The sequence below is a fragment of the Leptinotarsa decemlineata genome, unplaced genomic scaffold, assembly GCF_025532065.1.
Source record: "Leptinotarsa decemlineata unplaced genomic scaffold, Ldec_3_MD MMD2_tig00078346_RagTag_RagTag, whole genome shotgun sequence".
Classification (NCBI taxonomy): domain Eukaryota; kingdom Metazoa; phylum Arthropoda; class Insecta; order Coleoptera; family Chrysomelidae; genus Leptinotarsa; species Leptinotarsa decemlineata.
In genome coordinates this window covers 6,232,438-6,253,913 of record NW_027412724.1, presented here as the reverse complement: position 1 = coordinate 6,253,913, position 21,476 = coordinate 6,232,438, and the positions used below count along the sequence as shown (strand labels likewise).

The window sequence follows — 21,476 nt, the reverse complement described above, 5'->3', positions numbered from 1 at the left end:
CTGATGACACCTATGGCGGATCAAAACAGCGATGTCTAGTATTGGATCATAAATTCGTTTTGTTTGGGCTATGGTTTACAATGAAAGCTACAATGAAAGACAGAGGACGAATCTCTCTCCCCCCGCTTTGGGGAGAGAGAGATTTCAGTTCCATAAATGTCGTCTTCATAAGAGGAGATGTCGCCGTCATTATTTTCTCAGACTTGTTCTTTAAGGACAGCAATGCATTTGTTGTTTCAGCCTAGCATCACTGATGAGACCTGTGGCGGGTCGAAACAGCGCTGTTTAGTGTTAAATCATAAATGCGTTGTTGGTTATCACTAGTTGCCTTGCAGTGAAAAACAGAATACAAATCTCATCGGCGCTCGAGGTCGAAGTCGAAGATTGGCTTTGAAAATGACCGTCTTGAGGAGCATCGTTAAACTGTCCTATTCGATGATTGAGTTCTTGATCTCATAGATGTAGTCTTCGTAAGGTGAGATGTCATCAACCTTACTTGTTCGAGCTTGTCTTTCAAGGGCAATTGAGTCCTATGGCGGATCGAAACAGCGCTGTCTGGTATTGAATCATAAATGTATTGTGTTTGGGCTCTAGTTATCAACAATTTAGTTAAATTGAAAACTCGAAGTGATAAACAAATTTTTCATTTTTTTTGTCAATAAGTTAATTTTCATTGTAAGCATTCATCAAATTTGTTTGTATGTATGTATGTCAGTTCTGGTCAAATCTTGCAAGAGAATTTAAGTATTTATCCTCAACCGAGCTGAAATTTTGCATATACGTTTAGTTTGAATGACAATACATGATTGGTAAGGTGAGGTTTTTTTACATCCATAAGGGAGGGCCTCCCAAAATGATTTTTTAAAACAAGCTTTTGTTAACATACTCTTCAAAAAAAGCATGTGGAGTTGAATAACAATACAATACAATATGTAACTTGATCTTGGTTAAGTAATCCTAAGAAAAAATATGTTTTTTTATATAAAATAGGTCGATGTCGCGACAAGTTTTTATATCATATATATTGTGTAAGGTAATAAATTAATGGATTCGAATCAATTTAATTTGTACGTTTTAGAGCATATTAAATAAAAGCTTGTTTCAAAAAAGTTTCTCAACTGTTAAATTATTCCAAAACTATTTTGAAGTCTGAACCAATTCAAGAAAGGTAATTCCTGATTTTGGAACAAGATGTTCGAAAAAAATATTTTTACAAAAAATATTATTCAACTGAAATGAATATTTGTAGAAAAAAACATATATGAAAAGTTGTTACAAGAATTTCAGATGAACGCGCCTCAAAGTATACTACAGTAGTATATTACAGATGTCGCATCTATGGCCCATTTTTGAAAATTTCTGCTATTTTTTATATTTAGTTTCTTGTTGGTAAGAATTACTACAAAGGTACAAATGTTAGTCATTTAGTAATATAATTATTGTCAGAGCACTCTAATAAACTGAGTATTATGTACAATATAAATATTTCTATTGGATTTTTTATGAAAATTGTAATATTGTTTTTTGAAATCAGTAATCAGGAAAACCTATATTCATCATAAATTTGCCAATGGATTCACTCACTGATCGGTTAACATAACATTTGTGTAATTATTAATCGCTGATTTAGTAACCCGCCTTAAAAAAAAGAATGAATTGACGATATTATCAAGCGTTTCCTCTATTTGATAAGTTTGCTTCACTTGCTTAAGTACCAGTTATCCATCCTGTGAGAAATTCGGGTTTTTTCCAGCCTAGGTATCATGTAAGTATCGATTATATAACAATTATCTTTTCTTAATACATGATATTATTATTATTAACGTTCAATGAAACATCAATAGAACACATGATATACCAGGTTCCCTGCTTGTAGGCAAGCATTATCAAATATGCCTGCCCTCTTCCAAACACAAACAGGGCCTGATTTGAACAAACCACAAACCATCTTTTTCTCTTCAATTGAAAGTGTTGCAAATAAACAATTTTGTGATACTTAGATAAATTTACAATTTTAACCATCGTTAGTGCAAAAATTCAATCAATGAAAGTAGGGGTGAACATGGAATTGATATCTGGATAAGTTCAATAAGTTGTAAACATAAAAATGAATGACAAGGACTCCATAATAAGTTTACAAATCGAGAAAATTTCGACATTAGAAAACCAATAGAAACAAATGAAGATCACAAATAATTTCAACAAAATCAGTGCTCCCACAAAAACTCTGATATACAAATACAAATTGAAAAGAAACTAGATGAAATAACTAATCTTACAAAAATTACAGAGAAGACAGAAATGGATTATAATTTCATATTGGTAGAAAGAAGGAAAATAAAATATATGACGAGAAGCGGCGAAGAAAATGACGAACTTTGTGGACGTGAAAAGGCAGAGAAAAAAATATGGTTATTTATATCCAGAGTCCCAGAGGAAATTAGGACAGAAAACATTGAAAAGTATGTTATAAAGCGAATCAGATCCAAAAATATAATTGTTACAAAACTAACAACTCGAAGTACAAGCTATGATTACCAAACATACGACACAACCGATTCAACTTCAATCTAGGGCGCCACTTGCTGAATGAAAGAACTTGCACCAGTAGTCATAATGGAGGAAACCTGAACCAATAAAATTCCAAAACCAGAGTACACTCAAAAACACAATAGAGACAGCACCACTTCAAACACTAGAATTTACGTTAATTCAATTATGTAAACCAGTGAACACTTCAGCATTATGAATATTAATATACAAGGACTAACAGGGAAAATTCCACGGTTAGAAATTCTTTATAGAAGCATAATATCGGTGTATTGTGCTTATCTGAAACATGGTGCAAATCAGGAATAGAAAAGCTGGGTTTTGAAAAGTACAGGTAACAGAATATGAACGTGGGGTTGTGTGTGTGTGTGTGTGATAGCGACAGAAGACATTGCATTCAGAAAGATAGAATTAAATAAAATATGCACAGAAACACTTTTTGAAGTAAGCGGTGCAGAATTTGATATTCCAAATATAGGAAAAACTATTATATTTTCACTCTATAGGTCACCTACTTCCGATTTCAAATTATAAATTGAGAAACTTGATGAGTTTATCAAAGTTATTTATAAAGAAAACTACTCATATATATTATGTGGAGACATGAATATGAATCTCCTTCCTGGCAAATCATATGAACATAAAAAAATGTTGCTCAATTCGTATAGGGAATACAATATGACAGAAACAATTAACATTTCAACTCGAATCACAAATAACAGTGAAACCTGTATGGATAATATTTAAACTAACCTCGATAACTATTTAACACAAGTTATCGATATAGAACTATCGGATCACACATATCAAATAATTTCAATTATATTAGTATGATAACAGAGAACTATTAATTATCGTAAGATAAGAGGTGGGGTATTTAGTGTGAATGATATTCAAAATTTCTGAAAAAGCTCAATGCTTGTATACTCGAATAATTATCAAACATTATTTTCTATTCATCAACAAACTTCTTGAATTGTTTGAACTATTGTTTCCATTTAAAGAATTCAGAGATAGTAGAAACATAAGAGGCCGTGGATTACACTACAAATCGAAGAACTGTCAAACCTGGTAAGGAAAACATCACAGAAATATCTAAAAGAATAAACAATGATAATTATACATCGAGATACATAAATAAGTCTGAAAAAACAAGTAAATGTAGAAAAAAAAACATTCAATGATGATAGAATAATTAGCTGTGTTAACATGAATAGTGACTGCTGGAGATAGACAACCACGAAACTATGAAAGATGAAAAAGAAAGTGTTATTTTTTCAACTCATTCTTTATTAATGAAAATGCATATAAAACTAAAAACGAAAATCATACTTTGGATATAATAGCTCTGTGTCATTCTTTTTTTCTGGATCCCTCAAACCCCGGTGGAATAAATGAAATTATTGAAAAGTTTACTCAAAGAAATCATCCTGTGTAGAATATTATAGAAACAGTAAGCGATATTATCTCATATTCTCTTAGCATGTTAGTAAATAAGTTTTGGGAAAGAACGTTTTTGGCTTTCTACTACTCCATCTTGATACAAAAAAATCAATCAGTCCTGAAAATATAACCCATTCAATTGAAATAAGTTTTGTTAAAAGAAAATATCCAGAGCGGTTGAAATGGGGACACCCCAAGGATCATGTCTATCACCGACAATATTTAATACATTCATCACAGATTTTCCCAGTAATTTTAAAATAACAGGATATCCAATTATATATGTACATATATGGTAAATCATCCCAACTGAGTTTGTACAGTTTTGTTATTATTTCATCCGTAACAGTATTAGGTGAAGTCCTAAAACTACTATATTTTGGACTCATACACTCATTTCATATTGCCTTTTATTCTGGGGTAAAGCACACAAATCTGGTAAACTCTTCACCACATAAAAAATCATCCACTGTATGACTAATACATCAAAAAGAGCTTCATGTAGAAACCACTGTGTCAATTTCAGCATGATACCTTGTCTATATATTTCTTCTACAATTGTACATATTATGAATAAAAATGATTTTCTGGCAGCAAGGAAGGATATCCAATATCAAAACACTACATATAAAGACGGGATCAGTCAACTCTTCTCAAAATTGTCATTAGGACAAGAAAATCCACATTATATGGGACTTAATTTCTATAACAAAATATGTGAGTTTTTGAAGATAATTCAACCCACCCAACACAAGAATTTCTTGATGAAAAATTTACAGCATCCACCTAATTATTTAATAATATTTTATTTTGTTTGACGTATATGTTCTAATGTCGAATGGTTTTAACTTGTATCCAATATGTATCCAATGTCGAATGTTTTTAACATGTACCCAATGTCGAAATATTTTTATATATTGATTTGAAATTGTTATAATTTGTGATTATGACGTTTCCCTAATGTATGATGTCTTCATGTATTTTTGCGTTATATCATAACATTCAGAGAAAAATAAAATATCTGTCTTTTTTTGAGGAGGGGAAATCTTAATAGATGCTGTGTCGGATTCTTACCTACAAAAACCCCTCCCCTTATTACTCGGTGCCAAGTACTGGAAACCGCTCTCACATTACTTCAGTACTTGACCGTATTATATCCAAAGGTCGGTCAAAAAAAAACAAAAAAATATAAACTAGATACTTAATTTTTTACTTTTCCTCTCCTTTGTCTTGTTAATTTTCCTTTTTGGTTTGTATGCACCGTACCATGAGGTCTATTTGATATCTTCCATCATATGTTCAGGACTTAATAATTTTACCGTTTCTCGGTGGTATTCCACACGCATTTATGTTCTTCTTGGGCATACAAAAAGTGTGTGCTCTGCATAATCATCTACCTGACACTGACTGCCAAATGCAGATTCTGATCTACTTTTGTCATACAGATATTTACCGAAGCAGCCGTGTCCAGAAAGTGCTTCGGTGAAGTAATTTACCAAAGGTAATAATCTACCAAGGGGTTGGTTAACCAGCTCTCTATGTTGGGAATGAGTCGATGTTTCCATCTCCTACTAAGATCAATGACTCATTTCAGTTGCCACCTACGCATGAGGTTTTCAAGGGCTGCAGTTCTTCCCAGACCACTGTAGTGTTCCATTGTCTTCCATTCCAGCGTTCCATCACTTGAATTTATATTGGTGGAACTTCCGCTATATGAGCTGCACTTTCGAATGTTCATTTGCCTCTGCACTGCTGTTAATTTCTGGACGAGTTTCTTATTTTGCATTGTGGTATACCAGGATGATGGGCCGTACAGAATCTGGAAATGAACTACTTTAGACATGATCCGTCTCTTTGAAGCTCTGGACCTCCGATGTTGGGCATCCGATTTGCTAGCGCTGTAGTTGTTTTTTCCAATGCTCTGCAAAGGTCAGCTTTGTGTCAAACCATACTTCAATGTACTTTACCGCTTGCTCAGTTCAATCTGTCCCCCTCGACCCGTCCAGCAAGGGAGCCCTACTAGTAGGTACGCTACCGCCTGCATGGCTCTCAGGATCATGGAAACACGCAAGCCACACTACCGCAAAAAGGTGGAGATACCTTCAGGTGGTCTATCTATCTATCTTTTCATTCACGCTGGGCACTAATCTTACCGACTAAAACCCCTCTCCCTATTACTCGGTGCCAAGTACCGGAAACCGCTCTCGCATTACTTCAGTATTCGACCCGTTATATATCCAAAGGCCAGACAAAAAACAAAAAAATATTAACTTGATAATTCAATTCCTACTTTCCCTCTCCTTGGACTCGATAATTTTCCTTATTACTTTGTATGCACAGTTCCATGCGGTCTCTTCTCCTATGAGATCTATCTATCTATAATATCATTTCACATCGAGAATATCACCTCCATTTCGAATGTTATAATCTGATATAAAGCAATTTGCAATGTAACGTTTCATTCATCGGATTTCATTATGAACTTTCATTTTTTAAAACAGACTTCTAGTTTTTTTCATCGATTTTTATGACTCCATTGAAAATAGGAAAAATACTGCTCTGACTCTATAGTTCCAATGAATTGAAATTAGTAGAAACTCGTTAAAGGGAAAATTAGCCTCAGGTTGTTTCACAATTCATTTTCTTGATGTAATAATATACATGTGTAAGATACAAGACAAGAAAATACTATTTGATAATATTTAAGTACATAGGTTGGATATAATAATTCCAGTCAATTCTGAAATTAACCAAATTTGTATAGACAAATACACCTATGTGGATCAACAACCTACAAGTTGTGAATTTTAACTTCCGATGTTTATTTTTGAAATTTTTCCTTAAATTATCCTCTCCGTCCATTGGGAATCAAATTCCATTGACATTGGTCACATCATATGTTATTCTACACGTCAATCAATCTTCTCCCACACAGGACTAATACAGAACTTGATCCTGCAAGGCTTGAATATCTTGCTTAGGTTTTTTTAACTTCTGATAACTAGATTAGATAACTAGATGTTTCAGAAATTTATTTGAAGGTAAGCAGATGATGTCTGCAATCACTATACACTGATATCAAGCTTGCAAGAAATGAATTCAATAAAAAAAAAGAATTGTACAAAACAAAAATCGAAAAAATCAAAAGGAGGGTGAGACACTCACAAACATATAAAATAAAATAAAAAACACTTCATGCTGTTATAATAAGTTCAACAATGAAACTAGACGAAAATCACAGATAAAATAGTGGCAAATAATATGAAAAGTGAATGAATAAGCATAAAAATACACAAACTCACTATGCTTGTGTAGCTTTTACATTTGAAGTCAACTCTATTTGCGAGAGATTTCTGAAATGAGAGTGAAAAAAAATTGGCTGAAAATATTCAATGAAAAAATGAAATGATTGTAATTTATAAAGTTTTATAAAATAATCCCCAACTTTGGTAACTAGTAAGTCTATGACTCAATAATTCAATCAGTATTTAATATTTTCATGGATTTTGTACCAGACTATTATACCTTGAAAACTTGGTTGGACTTCCATTAATTTCTTCAATATCATCTAGTCCTCGATGAATAGATATGGTATCTAAACTGGTACTCTCTTTACTGGCCAAGTAATCTGCTGTTTCGAGATCTTTTTTGGTTGATTTAGACCATAACTTAAGTAACAAACTGGAACAAACCACAGAAACAGAACTCAGAGCCATTGCAGCACTTGCCATCCATGGGGCTAGCATAAATCCTATCATGCTGAAGGCCCCTGCTGCTAGGGGAATACCTGCAATACATGATATTGTTTATAAAGTTATATTTCATGGTATAAAGTACTTCATTCGCATTTTATTAAATGTATATATGACTCTGATACCAATATATTCACCTATGACATTGTAAACACTTGCAAAGAAAAAATTTAATCTTATTCGATTGACAGTTTTTCGAGAAAGTTCCAAACAAGCGACAACATCTAACAGATCGTTTCTCATGAGTACCACATGTGCTGCCTCAACTGCAACATCAGTACCCGAGGCAATAGCTATTCCAACATCGGCTTGTGCTAGAGCAGGCGAATCATTAATACCATCGCCAACCATGCACACCTTGAGACCTTTGGCTTGCAACCTGAAAGATAACTTGTTGATATTATTGAAATAACACTGTTAGAAAGTAATTTTCAGAGAGAACTGTCAATAACAGTTACAAGGTAGATATTATCGACGCCATTCTACAAAAATTGCAAAAACAAGCCATCAACTGATTTGTATTGATTGACCAAAACTTTATATTGGCAAAATGGGAAGAGCCGTTTTCAAAAGAATGAAAGAGCATAGGAATAGTTTCTTGAATGTAAAGACCAATTCCACATTTCAAAACGATCTTTTGGCAGAGGGTATGAGTTCAACCACGACTATGGCGTGTAACATTTGGGAAAGAGAGGTTTAAAACTTAATTTGCATGGAAGTGCTTAGAAATAAATATATCCAGAAAATTTACTGAATGACCAAATAGAATTAAATACGAACCGTTCATTATTTTTTTTCAACATGGAATTTGGTAATTAGTTGATTTGTAAACTTAGGTAATTTTTCCATTAAAATGAGTTTGTAAAATCATTTGAATTTTTGGGCAAATAAGTAATAAATGAAGTACTACATAATATAGTACATCAAATGAACTGAATCGGATAACTTCAATGGATTTGAGATGGTGCTGTTTTCCCCACCAGCGTTTTTTTTTGGAAGTGGGTCTCGTGTCACTTCCCATTCAAACTTACATGATAAGACAGACACCGCTGCTATATACTTCAAGTTTCTATCCCAAAGTTTACTGTATATATTCAAAAGCAGATCAAATTATATGTTCAATGAATTGAAAAATATATTTATGATTTAGATGTTTGTATTCCGGTTCATTACAACCAATTTTCAACTTTTTTCAGCTTCTATTACTTCCTTTTCATTTTATTTTCATATGTTTTTCCGTTAACCTGCTATCGCACCCCTACGAACGACAACCCTCAGAAGTCGAAAATTGTGCGAGCTAAGGACTAACGAGGTCTTACCTTTTAACGTGTGATTCCTAACACTAGATTACCAGAGTTCATATTACACATAGATTTCATAAACCTACTATTATGTGGCAGATTTTTAAAATATTAAAAAAATATAATTGAATCTTTGACCTATCAACATAAGGTGAGTAGTAGTCAATCTAATGTGATGATGATCCAAATTTTAAAAAATCAACTCATTATTCTATATACAGAGACAAACTCGTAATCAGGGTGACAGGTTCCCCTGAACTATTCAATTATTAAGATAATTGAAATATGTTTCCCTCATTCCATTCTGGAAGCCTCTGAAAATAGTCTGATAAACATTTTCATTTGTCTTTGCCCAGAATCTTTTTAATGCACCTCCCACCAATCTGAATTCCTGATAGAAGGATGTTTGAAGCTTGACATTGCAAAACACGTCATATCCAGCATTCAAAATCACACCCTCATCACCACCCCCAGCACCCCTAAAATTATAAATACGAGTAAACACATAGCTTCCCAGTCAGTTATTGTTGGGACTTTGAGATACTACCTTCGTTCTCGCAGTCAATGCATAAGCTACTAAAGATGTCTGGTCGATTATAAATGTGCATTGAATGTTACTCACTTCCTTCTCTATATGTAATACATCTCCCAATGCTCCTGGCCGGTTAATAGGTTAGTTACTTTCACCGGTTTCAAAATGTTAAAATTATTCATGTTGGCGTTTGCAAAAATCATCAATACTCATGATGCTACCTAAATAAAGGGAATCAGCGGTCAATTCTGTAACGGACCTCTCTGATAGTAAGACCGCAGTGGTAATGAAAATTGCATGATTATTAGTATTAAAAAATCTGATTGTGCTTACCTTTGCACCCTTGCTACTTTATGGGACGGAAGAACTTCTGCATAGATCCTTGTTATACCAACTTGTTTAGCTATGCTTGCAGCTGTTTGTCTGTTGTCACCAGTCAGAAGGATCACTTCCAAGCCCATTTTTTTCAAAGTGTATACAGCTAGATGTGCTTCTGGTTTGACTGTGTCTGCTACACTCAGCATTGCTACGATACTACCTGGAAATCACCAAGAATCTTCATATTGGAGTTGATCAAATTCGTCAGAAATAAGACTATATCTCAATAAAAAATATTATGTTTCATAGTCATTTCTGTTATTGATGATCCATACTTCAGATAACTGGCCAATCTAGTTTTAACAAAATGACAAATACAATTGATTATATCATTTACAATCATTCCAAAGAAAAGTCAACAAAAACACATATGATAGTGATCTCAAATAATTCAATCAGAAATTATTGAGATTTGAAAAAATTTCTACGATGTGATGCAATTATAATAAATAATCATATTTATAATTCTTTCTATTTGTGCTCATTTTCTACATTGTTGAAAAAACGGTCAAATGATAATTTGTCAATTGCAATGGCTTTAATTTGCTTAAAACGATTGTGGATACTAACAATCGAAACATCGTGAAGTAACTTGGGGTTTGGAATCTTTCGATATTTAATTTTCATTTCTTGTTAATATATATTTTTTTATTTTCATCTTGTTTTAATAGTTCAATTTATTGATTTTTTTGGTTGTTGCTTGTATTTTATTTCATTGTAATTTCAGTTTTTTTGCTTGATATAATTGTTTTTTTTTCAGCTAGTTTATTTTTAATTTTTACTGTCATCATCATAATAGACATTGGAAGTCCGAAATAATAAAATATCTTGAGTTGTTACATTTTTGAGTTATACAGTTAACACAATCCCAATAACCGGTATGATAATGACATATCTATAGAACTATATATTTTTTACCATTTATTGCACAAAGTACTGCAGATCTTCCTTGCTCCTCTTCAACAGTCATATTTCTATCAATGTGTGTAGCTATGATGAAACCATTTCTACTCATCCACTCCCTGTTTCCAACAATAACCTCATAGTTTCCTGAATCATTTTCCAATGAAGAACTCATTCCGATCAGCTGACCCAATTTCATATTTTGAGAATGACTAACTTCGATCTGAACTCCCTTAACAGTAAATAAACCCGAACTTCCTGCGTTGACTAGGTTGACAAAATTATTCAGCTCTGTGCTATCTTCAGCCTTGGTAATAATGCCGGAAAGATTGGAAACTGTACATTTCATTCCACAGCCTGGAACAGACTGAAAATTACTTGAACTACCTGTTGATTCTGTACCCAGAGCCTCTCGGACATATTTTATTATCGCAGTAGCTATTGGATGTTCCGAATTGGCTTCAGCAGAACCTAATGCAGCAAGTATGACAGCTGGATTTAAGCTGTCACACTGTATCCAAATTTTTGCCACTTCTAGAGCTCCTTTTGTGATTGTACCAGTCTTGTCAAACATTATAGCTTTAACTTTATGAGCGTTTTCAAGAGGTTCAGCACCTTTTATCAAAATTCCATTTATAGCACCCACTCCTGAAAAATTTCTTTTTGAATATAAAAATATATATGAAAAGTATCTTATAGTAATATAAACTGAATTATAGATAAATTATGAGTAATTTTTTTATTTTTTTAATGACATTTAATATGTAAATATAATATCTTAAATGAAATTTTTAATGAAAAAAAGAAATTGAAACTTTCTATGTTTTTTACCACTTTTATTTGTAACTAACGTTACTGCAGTTTCGTCCTATAAGGACATTTTCAAACTTAAACTTTAAAGTTTAAGTTAAGTTTAAGGACATTTTCAAACTTAAAGTTTAAATTAAGTTTAAGCTTGAAGTTTAGAGTTTAAGTTTGAAAATGTCCTCATAGGACGAAACTGTAACGTTAGTTACAAATTAAAGTGGTAAAAAACATAGAAAGTTTCAATTATCTTTTCTTCATTATCATTTCCTACCACAGAGTAACGGCTACATCCATCAATTTATTAAATGAAATTTCAAAAACCATCTACTTCTCCATACGGGTATTGAAAAATTGACTTTTTAATCTCAAATTGGACCCAGATGACTCCCAGAAAAAAGTCTATTGATATACTTTTTTCCTGTTCTTTCAAAGTTTCTAGTTCTTTTTTAAAGTAGAAGAAATTTTATTACCAAAAAAATTCCCTCCAAGTTTTTTTATATGTCAATCAAATTTATATGACTGATATCAAAGTAACTAGATTTACATTTAATTTTTTTTTTTTCATCTGACTTGTCCATTTCTCCCAATTCTCCAGAAAAAACTGAAGCTTCATGGGCTCATTGTGTATTTCTCCATTTTTTCAATGACAACCATCACAACAATCTTATGCCCTGTACTAGGTTGTACAGTTATCTTGCTGGATGTATGTCATATTCTTCTGGACATAATTTGTATTGTCCATAAATTATTTTCCTCCTGAGATCCGGTACCTTTCTTGCATTGCCTTCAGTTAATATCTCCGTTGTACAGCCCTATTTTGTCCAGGTGTCCTCTCAATGGACAGTATCCAATGAGTAGCACTGTAATTGTTTTGAGCTGAACACAGACAGTTCCTTTATAAAGGAATTTCCGTATGTATTCCTGGGCCCAGTACTCTTTATATTTTTTATAGACCCATTTACCAATACAGTTTCGTACCGAAGATTTTCGTACCCCACAGCTAGTTTAGGGAGTATATATGTAGCAATGCCTGAATGTCCTGGCACCCAGTATATAGCCAATCTATTTCAATTTCTCAGTTCTTCATGGTATTCCCAGACCAGTCCCAATGTCACTTTTGGGTTTGTCAATGCTCCAAGTACAGCCTGTAAACTTTAGATCCACTCATTTCGTTGACACTTTAAATTAATGTTCCTTGCGCTTTTCGAGACTGCATACACCTTAGCCTGAAAGGCTGATGTGTACTGACCGAGTGTGTAACTGAAATTTCTCCCCGCACAATAAATTCCAGTTCTGAGTCGATAGATAAGTTAGATTTATAAATTGATCGGCTAGATAGATTGCGCTGTTGCTGTGGGTCAAATAAAAAAGAAAATTACGGTCTGTTTCTCAATAAAACCAGTATGTATTAACTCATCATTTTGTGTTTTTGATTTTATGTTTAGTAGCAAATGTATTTTATACTTGTTTTTCAAGAAAATTATTGACAGTATCCATTACTCTGACATTTTCATTTAATGAAAATCTATAACACTACATTTCAGGACAAGAAAAGATAAAACAGGATGGCTGACTTATTGATATTTGAGTTTACTTTAAGAATGAACCATTGTTAAATACGAAGAAATGTTGAATGATTTTGTTTCTTCTTTATAAAGGAAAATCTACTTAATTAGCTCAACAACTTTTTAATTCCTTAGATTAACTTATATATTTTCTAAAGATTTTTTTAATAGTTGTAAACCAAAACCGATAATTTTATTACCTGTTCCTACCATGACAGCAGTAGGTGTAGCCAATCCCAAAGCACATGGACAAGCGATAGCCAATACACTCAAGGCACAACGAAAAACAAATTGGAGAATGATTTCTGTGTTATTGAATCCATGTTTTTCTGATTCGTTGATTGGTAAATTATTTATATCGATTGCACCTACAATTGACCAAATTATAAGGGTGAGTAATGATAGTAAAACCACAGCAGGTACGAAGTAGCCGGCAATTTTGTCGGCCAGTTGTTGTATCGGAGCTTTTGAGGTCTGAGCTTCTTCAACAAGTTTTACTATTTGAGAAAGAGTTGTTGCTTCTCCTGTATGTGTTGCTTCTACTATAAGTAAACCATGCTGGTTTATGGAGCCACCTATGACTGTACTGCCAATTTTTTTCGGGACTGGCATACTTTCGCCAGTTATAAGACTCTCATCACACATAGATTGCCCCTAAGATTGAATTGAATGAATGAATTATCTATGAGATAATATCAATTTGAATTACCTGTAGAACTTTACCATCCACTGGAACTTTAGCACCTGGTACCACCTTCATTATATCTCCTCTTTGTACCAAATCTACATTTACCAGTTCTTCACTGATCACTTCGCCATTTTTTCCAAGACTTATCAATATCGCATCAGTAGCCTTCAAGGAAAGTAATCTGAAAGAGATTTATGGTTCTAAATTGAAACGTCAAAGTTCTGATTTACTGGTAACGAACCTACTGAGAGCCTCCGATGTCTTTCCCTTCGCAATATGTTCCAACCATCTTCCTAAGCTTATGAAAACGAGTAACATTGGAGGCGTATCAAAAAATGTTTGTGGAGAAGTGTTCTGTTGAAGTACCATTGCAGCTATCACAACACATACACTATAAGCATAGGAGATCGAAGTAGCCATTGCTATAAGTACATCCATATTACTCGTTTTATGTTTCAAAGCTTTGTAAGCTTGTACAAAGAAATGTTTGCCACCAAATATAAGGACCGGCGTTGACAGAATCCAAAGTATAAAATTCTCTAGTGATAAACCTGGAAAAATTGATAGGAAAGTGTTTCTGCATTCACTAGATAAATATTTAGAAAGAACAACTATAATAAATAAAAGTATATTTGTTGAGTTTGATTCAGTTACCTGGTACCAAGCAACACATATCTTCATGAGACATGTTTCCAGAGGACATCTGTGCCATGAAATATATCATAGCGATCATACACGGCCCTCCAAATGCTAGGGAGAATAAAAAACTTCTTTTCCATCTCTTTATCTCTTCCTTCTGTTCTAAGTAATCATTTCCGCTGTCCCTACTAAATAACTTTGCCTCAAATCCAAGGGCTCTTATGGCCTCGATGATATCTCTAGGTCCTGTTAATTCTGAATCATATTTGAATCTTCCCCTATGCGTAGCGAGAGCAACCTTTGCACTTGTGATACCTGGAAGTTTATGGATATTTGATTCGATTTTGTGCACGCAGCTAGCGCATGTCATTCCTGATATTTCGATATCGGTTTCAGATTCTCCAGCTTGAGACTGTTGAAGAACCGTTGCTGGGAACCCGAGATCCGTTATGGAAGATGCTATATCGGAAGGAGTGGTTAAAGAAGAGTCATACTGAACCTCGGCTCTGGCTGCCAGAAGGTTAACTAACACTTTGTGACACCCTAGAACATACATAAAACATTAAATTGAAAAAAAAAATAACAGAAACGGTTTGGACTTTCTAGGCTGAGGTTTTCAGTGTCACTGTTTTTCGAGTTTGAAAGCCGTGGATTTTCTGAATTTCTTCCTGACGTTTCGCTGGCGCGAGTGGCTAGCTTCTTCAGAAGGTTAACCATCATGGCTTGGCTAAAAAGTTAGTCATCGGACAGCAAGCCATGATAGTTAAACCTCTGAAGAAGCTAGCCACTCGCGCCAGCGAAACGTCAGGAAGAAATTCCAAAAAATCCACGGCTTTCAAACTCGAAAAACAGTGACACTGAATAACAGAAACATTTGAATATCGTGAGTGAGCGTAAAAAATGTATATATTACAGAACATAATATAACACATAATATAACGAAGATATAACATAACATTACGCTCGTAATGAGAGAAGTGTTCTTCATAGAATGAACAGTCGAACAGCATTCACATGGGTATAATATTATCAATGTAATTTAAGGTCGCGAAAAAAAAGTACAAAGGAAAACAGTAAAATGTTATATAACAAAACAAGAAAAAAGTCAGATATTTATTCGTAGGCAGTATTTAATAGCAACACAAACTATGAAATAAAAAATAATTCGAAACTAATTTGAGATTGTGTTCAACATCGATAATAAGTTCTATGGCTTGATGTTACTAATGACTTTTAATAAGTCTGAAATCATAATGAATATTTGAAAAAAAATACTTTTGTTGTAAAAAAGCGTGAAATGCTTTAAATTATTTTTTTATTATGGCTCCAATCTGGCAAACAACTACTGACCAAGTATTTATTACAAATGGATATTTAGCACCCAACACTTTTTGACAACAAAAATATTTTTTTTAAATAGAATAATTGAGATTTCAGACTTATTAAAAGTCATTAGTTACATCAAGCCATAGGATTTATTATCGATGTTGAACACAACCTTAAATTAGTTTCGAATTATGTTTTATTTTTCAGTTTGTTTTGCTATTAAAGCGAGTTTTTTTAAACTATTATTCATTTTACAGTTTTGAATTTGGCTTGCTATTTCAAGTACATTTGTTTTCATATAAAATATATACGCATGCGCAGACAGTGTGGTTGACTCACTTGCTCTCAGACAGAGACTGTGTGAGGAAATTATTCAATCCTGGCAATCCTAGTTAGGATAATGAGATAAACTTATGAAATTTGTGTAATGTCATCGATTCTTGATAAGTGCATAAAGTTTAAAATAAATCTGTCCGTTTAAAGTCAGTCAAAATCGAGTCCAAGTGAGCCGGTTACAAATGTACAAGTTAATAAAAGCGGGCATAAATGAAAAATTAAAATGATTTTTTTATATAATCAGGAAAGGCATGAACCAGTTTTCAGGTATTTACTGTGTAATATTATTTATTAGTTATTGTTGATTTCACTTTTCGATCTATGAAATTTTTATGTATACTCATAGATATGTTACGTGTGAGTGATCGCTGTCGGTTTCTGTGCGTTTATGCCCGTTAAACTAAAAAACAGCCTAATGGATTTGGGTGATGTTTTCACTAATTAATTGTGGTAAGCTTCCCTCAAAATTAAGTTTAAAAAAACATGATGAAATCTGTTTTCTTTTTCAATAATACGCTGTCGTGTCTGTTTTCTTTTTCAATAACCCGCTGTCGTGTCCCTACGAAAAACAGCCCTCAGTGGAAACTTGTGCGAGTTGAAGATTAACGAGGTCTAACCTATTAACGTGCGATTTATAGCGAGATACTCCAAAAATACTGTTCAGCTGATTAGACTGAAACTGTGAACCGCTTTCTGTCGACACGATTCCACTCACTGTTTTGGTATCAACAGGAGATTATAATAACTCTGATCACTATGATGATGACTGATGAATGACTATTTTAACACAAATCACGGATCTGGTCTATTGTTTGGTGATGGAAAGCATATCAAGTTTTGGTAGAAAAAAGTAATATTCAGTATATTTGACCTGAGGTGTTGCTAATACTAAAAAGGTGCTCAAACCGGTAAAGTATCTGGTCTCGTATCTAAGAGCGGTTTTCACTAATGTATTGTGGTAAGCTTTACTTAACATTTACTGTTTAATTCATTTCAATCGATTCTTGAATGAAAAAGTTATGTCATTTACTGTCTATTTCATTTGGCTGAAACTTTGGTTCACTATACAGTGCATTCCATTTAAAACGAACCACCCTGAATAACTTTTGGTACAATGATTTGCAGAAAAAATTAAAAAACACCTCAACCATAGTATACAGGGGGACACATTTTGACATATTCACATTTGAGGTTACTTTCCCTATCGCACCCCTAGAGCATATCACCATTTTTTTTAATGGATCAATTGTTTTGCATCATCAGATGTTCCATGATTAACAGATTTCAACAAAGTAGAATACATTATGGTCTGAAGCTCATAGTTAGGAAGCTAAAAATTATTTGAGTTGAAAACTAGCCACCCTGAATGAACTGTGCAATCTATTACCTAGGTTTCGTAGGTGTTTTTGTGAAGTATACTTCAAAAAAGTCTTATTTTGCCTAGTTAAGTTTGAATTCCATATTCTTTTCATTTTGTATTTGTCTCATTCTACAATAACGATTACCTTCCAGGTGAAGTTACAATTGGTGTTTCTGTTTTTGAGAATTCTTGAGAAGCAATGGTTTATACGCTTTGAGAACGGATTGAAATAGTGAGTTTGTACAACCAGAATGGCAGAGCTGCTGCCCATATGTTCAATGATAATCATCTAGGGAGAAATGTACGACACAAATACGTTTCGGAATTATTGAACAAATTTATAGAAACTGGATCTGTTAACAATAAAAAGCATAACCGTTCAGGAGTTGTCAACGATGAAGCTATTTGTACTGCAGTTTTAGGGCACATTGGACTAATGAAAAATTAGCAATTTCTTACTGAGTTATCTCGAGAATCAGGAATCAGTCGTACAAAAGTTTTCAAGATCCTTCATAAGTACAAATTTCATCCATATGAGATTAGACTGGTTCATAAATTGAACGAAGATGATTTCAATAGATATATCGAGTTTTGTTAAAGTCTCACTGAACGGATCAACTTGTATCAGAATTTCTTGTATAAAATTTGTTTTTCGGATGGATGTACGTTTAGTTTGAATGGAGAGGTGAATCGGCAAAATTGTCGTTATTGGAGTGATACTAATCCTCATTTATACCGTCAAGTTCATACCCAACGACATCAAAAACTGAATGTTTGGGCAGGAATTTCAAGTGACCACATCATAGAACCTTTTTTTATCGATAATAATTTGACTAGTGATAAATATTGGATATGTTGGAGAATTGAATAATACCGTGCATCAATATGGCAATTGAGGAGGATATAAATTTATTCGAAAACGAAATAGTTTTTCAGCAGCATGGTGCACCTCCTCATTATGCAGCTCCAGTGTGACACTTTTTGAACGATCATTTTCCTGGTCGATGGATTGGCAGAAGAGGTCCTACAGAATGGCCACCAAGGTCTCCAGATTTGTAGATTTCTTTATATGGAGTTATTTCAAGTCTAAAGTGTATGAAATAGAATCATTAACATTAGAATATTTGAGAGAGAATATCATGAGGCATTGCAGAGAAAGAACTCCCGAGATTCTCTACCATGTGAGGACGGCAATGGAAGCTCGTTTGTACCATTGTATGGAAGTTGATGGAAACGCTTTCGAACATTTATTTTAGAAAATTTTTTTCTTCTCATTCATCAGATTTTGATTCAAGAACTGATAAAAAATCTCTTTTTCTGATTTATTGCTCTCTAGAACGAATATTTCAAAATGTGTCCCCGTGTATACTATTGTTGAGGTGTTTTTTTTATTTTTCCTGAAAATCATTGTACCAAAATTTATTCAGGGTGGCTCGTTTTAAATGGAATGCACTGTATTTATAGATTGTAAGAAGATTCTCTTATATACATTTTTTTACGTATAATAGCCGACATATAATGAAATTTTTGATTAATACCAAGGTAAACAAATGATTTTAATTTTTTTGGTAAGATTTTGGCAGGATGGGTCTGTAAACATATAGAAAAAAATATATTATTATGATTGAAATGAAATCTCACCATATAAACAAATATTTCTTACCAGGCAATTTTTGTACATGCTTCTCTATTGCAGCTACACAAGATCCACAGGTCATGCCTTTCACTTGTAAATTACATTTTTTCAAATTTTTATCCACATCAGCATCTTCGCCAGCGCCTCTTTTTGACGGCGACTTAGATTCGATTTCAGATTTTAAATTTTTAGCTATGATTTTACCATCAACAGATTTTACATAAGCTTCAAAGCCCATATCTTCTATTTGCTCTGCAATTTGTTCTGGAGAAACTTTATTTTTCAAATATTTCACATATCCTTCGTTTTCCTTCAAATTGACTTTAATCATTTTCACGCCATCCCTTGTCGACAACATTCCTGATGAAAGAACAAATTACCGGACAGAAGCACACTAATTCTTCTCTTTTACCTTCTATACTTTGAACACAAGAGTTACACGTCATACCCCTAATATCTATAAAACACGAACTGACTTCTTTATCATCTGACAATAATGGTAATGACGCATCGAATCCCATATCTTCAATGTATTCACATATTTCTTGGGGAGTCACAGTAGTGGGGTCATAATTCACTAATCCATATTTTTCTTGCAAATTCACCTAAACATATTTCAATAAAATTACTTTACTATGGACACATTACTTTGAATTCTTACTTTAATATTATATATCCCTGGTCTCTTACTGATTGTTCCTTCAATATTTCTCACACACGACATGCACGTCATTCCAATTATATTTATTCGCACAGTACCATCATCAGACTCCGCAGATTTTGTACTACCCGAATAGTCTCCCGCCGAACGGGAATATGTTGTTATCCTTTCATTCTGAGATAGTTTTTGATTAATGAGTGGTTCAAATCCCAAGGTATCCGAGGTGTTTCTGAAACGAAAACAAAGTCATAAGTCCATTTGATATATATCTTGACTATCTGAGTTAAGGGCAAAAAGTTAAAAAAAGTTAAAAAAAGTGAAAACTCTTTGTTTCTGTTCAAGCTTTCGAGACTGCATTATCCCTTCGTCAGGAACTCTAGAGGTGTGAAGATGAAAGATTGTAAAAAACACATTGAAACAGGCGAACTGTAATTTACGAAAAAATAATAGCACACATGTATGTATGGTAAGAAAAACACATCAGTAATGTCCGATAATTTTATCAGACTCAGCACTCAAAAAGTGGTAAACCATATTCACGTGATTCGGGATTTTGGTATAGTACATGTAAATCGTAATGGTTAGTATGATTGGCTAAGATAGGAAACAGCAAATAGGTGTTCGTTTGTGTTATAGAAATAACAAACGAAAGTCGCAAACTTGATCTCATCAAGACAGATCTTCAACAGAATAATAGACTGATGACTCTGAAAAGCTGATAAAACGTACGTTGGTCCGTGAAGAAAGGAGTTAAATCAATAAAAGAGAGAAACCATTACAATTATAGGGAAATTGATTGATGTAGGCGTTACTACGTGGTAGATCATCATGAGAAATGAGAAATAAAACGACATGTTTTTTTTTACCACTTTTATTTGTAACTAATGGACGACCCTCAGAAGTCGAAACTTGTGCGAGCTAAGGACTAACGAGGTCTTACCTTTTAACGTGTGATTCCTAACACGGGTTGGATGATAGCAAGTGAAAATCGATCGTTCAGCCTGGGTCTTGAACCAGCGACCAACACGGCGATCGATTTGAGTGAGTGAACAAAGCACCCACGTCGAACCGACCGGCTACCGTCCGACCGGACTAATATTATGATTTATTTTCTTTTTATTGTAATTGTTTGAAATTGTCCTTGTAGGACGTTCAATCAACATGACTGATGAATCTGTTGTATAGCAAAACACGTGTGTCGGTTTCAAGCAATTTAAGGGTCAACATGTATGAACATGAGAATTATTAACTTAAAAATACTTTTTTGAAAGATATCTACATTTTTTTTCCAAATTTGAAGTCCCTCCTGGGATCCAAAAAGTAAGAATTGTACCTTAGAATGAATTCACTATTAAAATCCGTCGAACACTTGTTGCAAAAGCTTGTCATTATCTAATGTTCTTATGATATACACTGTTTGGAACCTTTGGTGTGGTAATGAATATTACTGGAGTTTTTTCCAACACCTCGACACGTGTTTCGATCACCAAATGATCATCTTCAAAGAGGAAGCATCTTTCTCTTTTTAATGTTATGTTATTCTTTCTGTTTCAAAAATCAGCGAAAACAAGCATCGCTTAAATGCCAGGATGGCTACCA

General features: G+C 33.5%; 1 protein-coding gene across 8 annotated transcripts in view; it reads right to left on the bottom strand.

Annotated features, from left to right (window-relative positions):
• ATP7 (copper-transporting ATPase 1) overlaps positions 1-21,476 on the bottom strand; it is a 112,563-nt gene that overhangs the window by 12,953 nt on the left and 78,134 nt on the right. For 7 of the 8 annotated variants that reach the window (XM_074185798.1, XM_074185799.1, XM_074185804.1 and 4 more), the window contains 11 exons: positions 19,878-20,106; positions 19,629-19,821; positions 19,244-19,576; positions 14,574-15,101; positions 14,161-14,470; positions 13,941-14,100; positions 13,432-13,885; positions 10,875-11,507; positions 9,912-10,116; positions 7,883-8,124; positions 7,519-7,780 (listed from right to left, as the gene is read on the bottom strand). In XM_074185798.1, the coding sequence (XP_074041899.1) occupies positions 7,519-7,780; positions 7,883-8,124; positions 9,912-10,116; positions 10,875-11,507; positions 13,432-13,885; positions 13,941-14,100; positions 14,161-14,470; positions 14,574-15,101; positions 19,244-19,576; positions 19,629-19,821; positions 19,878-20,106 (3,549 nt within the window). Of the gene's footprint in view, positions 1-7,180; positions 7,347-7,518; positions 7,781-7,882; positions 8,125-9,911; positions 10,117-10,874; positions 11,508-13,431; positions 13,886-13,940; positions 14,101-14,160; positions 14,471-14,573; positions 15,102-19,243; positions 19,577-19,628; positions 19,822-19,877; positions 20,107-21,476 lie in introns of those variants that run through there. The other variant, XM_074185800.1, reaches the window with a different exon arrangement.